Source organism: Pseudoliparis swirei, chromosome 20 (assembly GCF_029220125.1).
Source record: "Pseudoliparis swirei isolate HS2019 ecotype Mariana Trench chromosome 20, NWPU_hadal_v1, whole genome shotgun sequence".
NCBI classification, from domain to species: Eukaryota; Metazoa; Chordata; class Actinopteri; order Perciformes; family Liparidae; genus Pseudoliparis; species Pseudoliparis swirei.
The window spans coordinates 726,593-737,057 of NC_079407.1; the positions used below are offsets into that span (position 1 = coordinate 726,593).

Genomic DNA, 10,465 nt, shown 5'->3' on the forward strand with positions numbered 1-10,465 from the left:
ACTTCGAACACTGAAAGTCAGAGTAGTAGACACAGCCCTGGACTAAGACCTTTCCTTAGGTACTAGTCACCAGATAGAGCTCTGTATGACAGACTCACATGTCTCTGTGATCAGGGTCTAGAGGGTCAGGTCTAGAGGGTCAGGTCTAGAGGGTCAGGGTCTAAAGGGTCAGGGTCTAGAGGGTCAGGTCTAGAGGGTCAGGGTCTAGAGGGTCAGGGTCTAAAGGGTCAGGGTCTAGAGGGTCAGGGTCTAGAGGGTCAGGGTCTAAAGGGTCAGGGTCTAGAGGGTCAGGTCTAGAGGGTCAGGGTCTAGAGGGTCAGGGTCTAGAGGGTCAGGGTCTGAGGTCAGGTCTAGAGGGTCAGGTCTAGAGGGTCAGGTCTAGAGGGTCAGGTCTAGAGGGTCAGGTCTAGAGGGTCAGGGTCTAGAGGGTCAGGTCTAGAGGGTCAGGTCTAGAGGGTCAGGGTCTAGAGGGTCAGGTCTAGAGGGTCAGGGTCTAGAGGGTCAGGTCTAGAGGGTCAGGTCTAGAGGGTCAGGGTCTAGAGGGTCAGGTCTAGAGGGTCAGGTCTAGAGGGTCAGGTCTAGAGGGTCAGGGTCTAGAGGGTCAGGTCTAAAGGGTCAGGGTCTAGAGGGTCAGGTCTAGAGGGTCAGGGTCTAGAGGGTCAGGTCTAGAGGGTCAGGTCTAGAGGGTCAGGTCTAGAGGGTCAGGTCTAGAGGGTCAGGTCTAGAGGGTCAGGTCTAGAGGGTCAGGTCTAGAGGGTCAGGTCTAGAGGGTCAGGGTCTAGAGGGTCAGGGTCTAGAGGGTCAGGTCTAGAGGGTCAGGTCTAGAGGGTCAAGTCTAGAGGGTCAGGTCTAGAGGGTCAGGTCTAGAGGGTCAGGTCTAGAGGGTCAGGGTCTAGAGGGTCAGGTCTAGAGGGTCAGGTCTAGAGGGTCAGGTCTAGAGGGTCAGGTCTAGAGGGTCAGGGTCTAGAGGGTCAGGTCTAGAGGGTCAGGTCTAGAGGGTCAGGTCTAGAGGGTCAGGTCTAGAGGGTCAGGGTCTAGAGGGTCAGGTCTAGAGGGTCAGGGTCTAGAGGGTCAGGTCTAGAGGGTCAGGGTCTAGAGGGTCAGGGTCTAGAGGGTCAGGGTCTAGAGGGTCAGGGTCTAGAGGGTCAGGTCTAGAGGGTCAGGGTCTAGAGGGTCAGGGTCTAGAGGGTCAGGGTCTAGAGGGTCAGGTCTAGAGGGTCAGGTCTAGAGGGTCAGGGTCTAGAGGGTCAGGGTCTAGAGGGTCAGGGTCTAGAGGGTCAGGTCTAGAGGGTCAGGTCTAGAGGGTCAGGGTCTAGAGGGTCAGGTCTAGAGGGTCAGGTCTAGAGGGTCAGGGTCTAGAGGGTCAGGGTCTAGAGGGTCAGGTCTAGAGGGTCAGGGTCTAGAGGGTCAGGTCTAGAGGGTCAGGGTCTAGAGGGTCAGGTCTAGAGGGTCAGGGTCTAGAGGGTCTAGGTGTCTTCATGTCAAGGACACAGGGCAGCAGCTTGGTGGGATGTTTTATTGATCTGATGAAGCTGATCACTTTGATTGATTAGAGATACAAAACTAAAACACGTTCAACAATAAACTTTTAAATAAAGTCCAGATGGTGGTGACTCCTCCCCTCACCACGGTGACTCCTCCCCTCACCAGCTGAGCAGGAACGACCAATCGGCTCGCAGCAGGCGAGACAGTTCAGAGAAGAAAGCGTCCTCCGGTCTGCCCCGACGGCCGATTGGCTGCCATGTGGTGGGCGTGGCCTCACAGGTGGTGGGCGCGGCCTCACAGGTAGCCCTCCTTCCTGAACTGCTCGTGCAGGATGTCTCGGTACTCGTCGAAGCCGCCGTCGATGCGTCCGACCTTCCCGTGCTCACACACCCAGAGCTCCCGGCACACCAGCCGGATCAGACGCTCGTCGTGGGACACGAGGACGACTCCGCCCTGAAACATGACACCGTGAACACCTGGACACCTGACCCCCCCCCCCCCCCTCCCTCCCTCCCTTACTCTGAACTTGTTGAGGGCTTTAGCCAGAGCCTCGATGGTCTCCATGTCCAGGTGATTTGTCGGCTCATCTAGGATGTAGAAGTTAGGACTGAAGGACAGAGAGACGACATCATCATTACCACCACCACCATCATCATCATCATTACCACCACCACCACCATCATCATCATCATTACCACCACCACCACCACCATCATCATCATCACCACCACCACCATCATCACCACCACCACCATCACCACCACCATCATCATCATCATCATCACCACCACCACCACCACCATCATCACCACCACCACCATCATCATCATCACCACCACCACCACCACCATCACCCAGCGTTCTCCTACCATGGCATGGTCATCTGGGCGAAGGCCACGCGGCTCTTCTGGCCTCCTGATAGGCTGGCCACCGGCCTGGTGGACAGCTCCCCGGTGATGCCGTAGCCGCCCAGCTGGTGGCGGTACTCCTCCTCCGTCCGCCCTGAGACACAAAGACGGCCGTCAGCCAATGGGATCGCGTGAAGCTAGGGCTCGCCCCTCGGCACGGTTTGTTACCGGGGAAACGGTTGAGCAGCAGCTCCACGGAGCAGACGTTCAGGTCCAGCTGGTCCACATGGTGCTGGCTGAAGTACCCGATCTTCAGGTTCCTGAGGAGAACCATAACCACCATCACCAGCTTTTTCAGGGAACCGTTTAGTCTCTTGGAGGAACATTTACAGAGTCCATGGTTCCCTGAACAGTCCATGGTTCCCTAAACAGTCCATTGTTCCCTAAACAGTCTATTGTTCCCTAAACAGTCCATTGTTCCCTAAACAGTCCATGGTTCCCTAAACAGAGCCCATAGTTCCCTGAACAGCCCATGGTTCCCTGAACAGTCCATGGTTCCCTGAACAGTCCATGTGTCCCTGAACAGTCCATTGTTCCCTGAACAGTCCATGGTTCCCTGAACAGCCCATGGTTCCCTGAACAGTCCATGGTTCCCTAAACAGTCCATTTTTCCAAAAACAGTCCATTGTTCCAAAAACAGTCTATTTTTCCCTAAACAGTCTATTGTTCCCTAAACAGTCCATTGTTCCCTAAACAGTCCATTGTTCCCTAAACAATCCATGGTTCCCTAAACAGAGCCCATGGTTCCCCAAACAGCCCATGGTTCCCTAAACAGCCCATGGTTCCCTGAACAGTCCATTGTTCCCTAAACAGTCCATTGTTCCCTAAACAGTCCATTGTTCCCTAAACAGTCTATTGTTCCCTAAACAGTCTATGGTTCCCTGAACAGTCAATGGTTCCCTAAACAGAGCCCATGGTTCCCTGAACAGTCCATGGTTCCCTAAACAGTCCATGGTTCCCTGAACAGTCCATGGTTCCCTGAACAGTCCATGGTTCCCTAGACAGTCCATTGTTCCCTGAACAGTCCATGGTTCCCTAAACAGAGTCCATGTGTCCCTGAACAGTCCATGGGTCCCTGAACAGTCCATGGTTCTCTAAACAGTCCATTGTTCCCTAAACAGTCCATTGTTCCCTGTACAGTCCATGGTTCCCTAAACAGTCCATGGTTCCCTGAACAGTCCATTGTTCCCTAAACAGTCCATTGTTCCCTAAAGAGTCCATGGTTCCCTGAACAGAGTCCATTGTTCCCTGAACAGTCCATTGTTCCCTGAACAGTCCATGTGTCCCTGAACAGTCCATGGTTCCCTCAACAGAGTCAATGGTTCCCTCAACAGAGTCCATTGTTCCCTGAACAGTCCATGCGTCCCTGAACAGTCCATGGTTCCCTAAACAGTCCATGGTTCCCTAAACAGTCCATTGTTCCCTGTACAGTCCATTGTTCCCTGTACAGTCCATTGTTCCCTGTACAGTCCATGGTTCCCTAAACAGTCCATGGTTCCCTGAACAGTCCATGATTCCCTTAACAGAGTCCATGGTTCCCTAAACAGAGTCCATGCCTATAAGTAAGTAGTTTGCTAAACAGTAAAAAGATATAACAGAGCAGCGCTCTGATTGGTCCGTTGGCCTCACCTGTGAGATTGTCTGACTCCTCCCACCGGCGTCAACTCGCCCATCAGAAGTTTGAGAACAGTCGTTTTGCCGGATCCGTTTTCACCGACCTGATGGGAAACAACACGTGACCTCAGTCAATAACAGTCAGATAATAACAGGATCATTGATTACCGATCGGTTTGATCGGCTATTGTATCGACGTGAGAACCAGCATGACGTCTGCATCACGTTCCAGATGAAGGATCTGAAGACGCCATCAGGGATATATATATACATACATATACATATATACACATACACTACCGTTCAAAAGTTTGGGATCACTTAGAAATGACTTTATTCTTCAAAGAAAAGCACTGTTTTTTCAATGAAGATAACATTAAATTAATCATAAATACACTCTCTACATTGTTAATGTGCTAAATGACTCTTCTAGGTGGAAACGTCTGGTTTCTAATGACATGTCTCCAGAGGTGTATAGAGGCCCATTTCATCATCACTCCAGTGTTCTGATGGTACATTGTGTTATCGCCTTAGAAGACTAATGGATGATGGAGAAAACCCGTGCAATTATGTTAGCACAGCTGAAAACAGTTATGCTGGTGATATAAGCGATACAACTGGCCTTCCTTTGAGCTTGAAGTTTGAAGAACAAAATTAATATTTCAAATATTAATCATTATTTCTAACCTTGTCAATGTCTTGACTATATTTTATATTCATTTGATAAATAAAAGTGTGATTTTTCATGGAAGACACAAAATTGTCTGGGTGATCCCAAACTTTTGAACGGTAGTGTATATATACACATATGTATATATTAGGGCTGGGCAACGATTACATTTTTTAACCGCGATTAATCGCATGATTTCCCTGATTAATCGCATTTGTATACGCAAAATCCAATAATTAATTCAAAAGTAGTGTATAGCGCACTTCTATTTTAAATGTTGCTGAGATTAAACATCTCTCTTGTTCTGCCTGTTTTGTGATATACAGGACTGTCTCAGAAAATTAGAATATTGTGATGAAGTTCTTTATTTTCTGTAATGCAATTAAAAAAACAAAAATGTCATGCATTCTGGATTCATTACAAATCAACTGAAATATTGCAAGCCTTTTATTCTGATTTATTGCTGATTATGGCTTACAGCTTAAGAAAACTCAACTATCCTATCTCTAAATATTTGAATATCATGAAAAAGTATACTAGTAGGGTATTAAACAAATCACTTGAATTGACTAATTAACTCGAAATACCTGCAAGGGTTTCCTGAGCCTTGACAAACACTCAGCTGTTATAAATCTTTTTTTTTACTTGGTCTGAGGAAATATTAAAATTTTATGAGATAGGATTTTAGAGTTTTCTTAAGCTGTAAGCCATAATCAGCAATATTAAAAGAATAAAAGGCTTGCAATATTTCAGTTGATTTGTAATGAATCCAGAATGCATGACATTTTTGTTTTTTTAATTGCATTACAGAAAATAAAGAACTTTATCACAATATTCTAATTTTCTGAGACAGTCCTGTATATGCCTAAAAGGTGCCTAATATTTCAAGACTGAAATAATATCGGCATTATAATTATTATAACTATGAGGATTTTTTAGTTGCCTATTTTGTGGAGCACCTCAGGACGTGGTGCCCTCCGCACAGCGCGTAGTGCGCTATGGGAGCGGCGGCGCTGGGAGGAGTTTACAGCACAAACAACAATGAACTAGTGGAGGCGGCGAGGAGCTCCGTGTTGCCAGGTTGGAGATGGTGAAGTATCGTACCAAAGGCTCAACATGGTTGTATTTGGAGGATAATTATCGTGTATCTGGCAACCCTGAGATCGGTCGACCAATGACTGTTCTCTATTCTGTCAGCTCACGCAAGAAGGTGGAACGTAAGGGAGATACCATTTCCAAAACTTGTAAGGGGTAAATACTAGTTTATGAAAACCCAGAGAAACACAAATATCCGACGAAGCAAAATCCCGACGTTTTTGGAATCCCTGCCGGACGCATTTGTTATGTTTCAAAAGCAGGACATGTCCGGGGAAAGAGGACGTCTGGTCCCCCTCACTAACCGGCCTGCAGTAGCTCTCCACTTCGCTGTGGCGTTGCTTCTCTTGGTTGATCTCCTCCCTGCAGCTCGTCTGCCGAAGCCTCGCTCCACTGTGTGTTGGTTGTATGATTCGCTGCATCAACGGTGTGTTTAGCATTTAAATGATATTTAAGACTGGAAGTACTCCGGTGATAAGACGATTCATCTTGGCAGTGTTACATATGACTTTGTTTCTGTCGACTCCGCCGTCTTTAAGAACTTTAAATTGAAAATGGCCATTTAAAATCTCCGTTCTCTTCTCCATGTTTGTTAAACCGCGAATGACTTTCTTTTCCGGTTCCGCAGCAATCAGTACAGACTTTTACAAAATAAAAGCCTGTGAGCAACACACTTTTACAATAATAAAATAAATAATAAAACCTGCGTTACCGCGCGATAAAATAATAGTCGGCGTTAATTAATTGATGCGTTAACGCAAGATTAGCGCGTTAACGTGCCCAGCCCTAGTATATACATATATATATTAGTGCTGTGAAAAATAACGCGTTAACTCAGTTAATTAAATTAGAGGTTTAACTAGTTTTTGTTATTTTACGCATTTAACGCATGCGCAGAATGAGCTTCAATCCGTCTGTTGTTGGTCGTCTCTCCAGCAGCGTGTCATTCTGTCTCTAGTGTCGCGTTAACACGACTCCGATCTCCGTGTCGCGCGCCGTCAACAACTCTTCTCAGAGCTCTTGCCTGTCTTGAGAGCCTGTAAATGTATATATGTGATTAATCATGATTAATCCACAGAAACCTGTGATTAACCTGATTAAAAATTGTAATCGTTTCACAGCCCTAATATATATATACATACATATGTATATATATATTAGGGCTGTGAAGAGAGAAGAGTTGTTGACGGGGGGGGGGGTGCAAGTGACTCTTTTTTCGTCCCGAGCTCTGCGGCGCGCGACACGGAGATCGGAGTCGTGTTAACGCGACACTAGAGACAGAATGACACGCTGCTGGAGAGACGACCAACAACAGACGGACTGGAAGCTCATTCTGCACATGCGTTAAATGCGTTAAAACAAACTAATTAATCCTGTAATTTAATTAACGCGTTATTTTTCACAGCACTAATATATATACATACATATACACATGCATATATATACATACATATATACATACATATGTATATATACATGTATATATATACGTATATATTTATGTACTGATGACACGTACGATGCAGATGCGAGACTCGAGGTCAGCGGACACGTTGAGTCCAGAGAACAGAGGCCGCTCTGGAGTGTAGTAGAACTCCACTTCATCCAGCTGCAGGATGGGAGGAGACAACTTCTCAAAGTTATCTGGGAACCTGGAGGAGAAACACACACATCGATCAATCGATCGATCGGTCCGTCAGTCAGCCTTGTATTCATTGTTGTCTTCTTACCTTAAAGTGACCTCAATTTCTTTCTCGAGGGGCTTCAGCTCAGGTCTGCAGGAGGAAACACATGCAGGACGTTCAGAGGACCAGGATGTACAGGTCAGAGGACCAGGATGTACAGGTCAGAGGACCAGGATGTACAGGTCAGAGGACCAGGATGTACAGGTCAGAGTACCAGGATGTACAGGTCAGAGGACTTGGTGTGTACTTGGTGTGTACTTGGTGTGTACTGTGTGTGTACTGTGTACTGTGTGTACTGTGTGTACTGTGTGTGTGTACTTGGTGTGTACTGTGTGTGTACTGTGTGTATCACTGTGTGTGTACTGTGTGTGTACTGTGTGTATCACTGTGTGTATCACTGTGTGTGTACTGTGTGTGTACTGTGTGTGTACTGTGTGTACTGTGTGTACTGTGTGTACTGTGTGTGTACTGTGTGTACTGTGTGTGTACTGTGTGTGTACTGTGTGTACTGTGTGTACTGTGTGTACTGTGTGTACTGTGTGTGTACTGTGTGCACTTGTGCACTGTGTGTACTGTGTGTACCATGTGTGCACTGTGTACTGTTACTGTGTGCACTGTGTGCACTGTGTGCACTGTGTGTGTACTGTGTGCACTGTGTGTACTGTGTGCACTGTGTGCACTGTGTGTACTGTGTGTGCACTGTGTACTGTGTGCACTGTGTGTACGTGTGTGCACTGTGCACTGTGTGTGTACTGTGTGTACTATTGTGCACCTGTGTGTACTGTGTGTACTGTGTGTACTGTGTGTACTGTGTGTGTACTGTGTATACTGTGTGTACTGTGTGTACTGTGTATACTGTGTGTGTACTGTGTGTGTACTGTGTATACTGTGTGTACTGTGTGTACTGTGTACTGTGTATACTGTGTGTACTGTGTGTGTACTGTGTGTGTACTGTGTGTACTGTGTGTACTTGGTGTGTACTGTGTGTGTACTGTGTGTGTACTGTGTGTGTACTGTGCGTGTACTGTGTGCAGCTGTGTGTGTACTGTCTGCACCTGTGTACTGTGTGTACTGTGTGTACTGTGTGTGTACTGTGTGTGTACTGTGTGTGTACTGTGTGTACTCACAGCCTCTCCAGCAGCTTCAGTTTGCTCTGCACCTGAGCCTAAGAAGTAACACCTGGAACACAAAAACATATGTGAACGCACTGCATTGTGGGAACGCCGCACTGCATTGTGGGAACCTCGCACTGCATTGTGGGAACAATCAGTAGCGGTACCTGTATGTCTGTACCTGTATGTCTGTACCTGTATGTCTGTACATGTATGTCTGTACCTGTATGTCTGTACATGTATGTCTGTACCTGTATGTGCCGTCTGTACCTGTATGTCTGTACCTGTATGTCTGTACCTGTATGTCTGTACCTGTATGTCTGTACCTGTATGTCTGTACCTGTATGTCTGTACATGTATGTCTGTACCTGTATGTGCTGTCTGTACCTGTATGTCTGTACCTGTATGTGCCGTCTGTACCTGTATGTCTGTACCTGTATGTGCCGTCTGTACCTGTATGTCTGTACCTGTATGTGCCGTCTGTACCTGTATGTCTGTACCTGTATGTGCCGTCTGTACCTGTATGTCTGTACCTGTATGTCTGTACCTGTATGTGCCGTCTGTACCTGTATGTCTGTACCTGTATGTCTGTACCTGTATGTGCCGTCTGTACCTGTATGTCTGTACCTGTATGTCTGTACCTGTATGTGCCGTCTGTACCTGTATGTCTGTACGTCTGCACCTGTATGTCTGTACGTCTGCACCTGTATGTCTGTACCTGTATGTGCCGTCTGTACCTGTATGTCTGTACGTCTGTACCTGTATGTCTGTACCTGTATGTGCCGTCTGTACCTGTATGTCTGTACCTGTATGTGCCGTCTGTACCTGTACGTCTGTACCTGTATGTCTGTACCTGTATGTGCCGTCTGTACCTGTACGTCTGTACCTGTATGTCTGTACGTCTGTACCTGTATGTCTGTACCTGTACGCCTTGTACCAGGGCTACCGCCTGCACCTGTATGTCTGTACCTGTATGCTGTACCTGTACCTGTATGTCTGTACGTCTGTACCTGTATGTCTGTACCTGTACGTCTGTACCTGTACGTCTGTACCTGTACGTCTGTACCTGTACGTCTGTACCTGTATGTCTGTACCTGTATGTCTGTACCTGTCAGGTCTGTACCTGTACGTCTGTACCTGTACGTCTGTACCTGTATGTCTGTACCTGTATGTCTGTACATCTGTACCTGTATGTCTGTACCTGTACGTCTGTACCTGTACCTGTATGTCTGTACCTGTATGTGCCGTCTGTACCTGTACCTGTATGTCTGTACCTGTATGTCTGTACCTGTATGTGCCGTCTGTACCTGTATGTCTGTACCTGTACGTCTGTACCTGTACGTCTGTACCTGTATGTGCCGTCTGTACCTGTACCTGTATGTCTGTACCTGTCTGTACCTGTATGTCTGTACCTGTCTGTACCTGTATGTGCTGTCTGTACTGCAGCTGGGCCTCGTATTCCCGCTGCTGGTTCTTCAGGCGGTCTTCTTTGGTCTTGATGAAGTTCTCGTAGTCGCCACGGTAACTGTCCAGCCTCTGGGAGTGCAGGTGCACGATGTCGGTTACCACGGCGTTCAGGAAGTTCCTGTCGTGGGAGACGACCAAGATGGTGGACTGCCACGTCTGTGGGGGGGCAGGCCGTTAGCTCGGGGCTAACGCTCTCATTGCTTTCAATCAGGAATGCTAACAGTAAAGCAACTGACTTGCAGGTACGTCTCCAGCCACAGGATGGCCCTCACATCCAGCATGTTGGTGGGCTCTGAAACACAGTACAGAGAATATATAAGTACTACGACTAGTACTACTAGTAGTACTAGTCGTAGTACTAGTACCTGTCCTACTAGTAGTACTACGGGAGGATCTGACTCACCATCCAGCAGCAGCAGGTCCGGCCTG

The 10,465-nt window shown here is 47.4% G+C and overlaps 1 protein-coding gene across 1 annotated transcript in view; it reads right to left on the reverse strand.

Annotated features, from left to right (window-relative positions):
- Nucleotides 1-1,499: 1,499 nt before the first annotated feature.
- rnpepl1 (arginyl aminopeptidase like 1) overlaps nt 1,500-10,465 on the reverse strand; it is a 21,754-nt gene continuing 12,788 nt past the window's right edge. The window contains exons 11-21 of the mRNA XM_056441173.1: nt 10,440-10,462; nt 10,273-10,328; nt 9,992-10,192; nt 8,585-8,622; nt 7,503-7,547; nt 7,292-7,424; nt 4,023-4,111; nt 2,562-2,653; nt 2,355-2,487; nt 2,005-2,092; nt 1,500-1,938 (exon numbers count right to left, since the gene is read on the reverse strand). Coding sequence (XP_056297148.1) covers nt 1,780-1,938; nt 2,005-2,092; nt 2,355-2,487; nt 2,562-2,653; nt 4,023-4,111; nt 7,292-7,424; nt 7,503-7,547; nt 8,585-8,622; nt 9,992-10,192; nt 10,273-10,328; nt 10,440-10,462 — 1,057 coding nt within the window. The 3' untranslated portion in view covers nt 1,500-1,779. The remainder of the gene's footprint in view (nt 1,939-2,004; nt 2,093-2,354; nt 2,488-2,561; nt 2,654-4,022; nt 4,112-7,291; nt 7,425-7,502; nt 7,548-8,584; nt 8,623-9,991; nt 10,193-10,272; nt 10,329-10,439; nt 10,463-10,465) is intronic.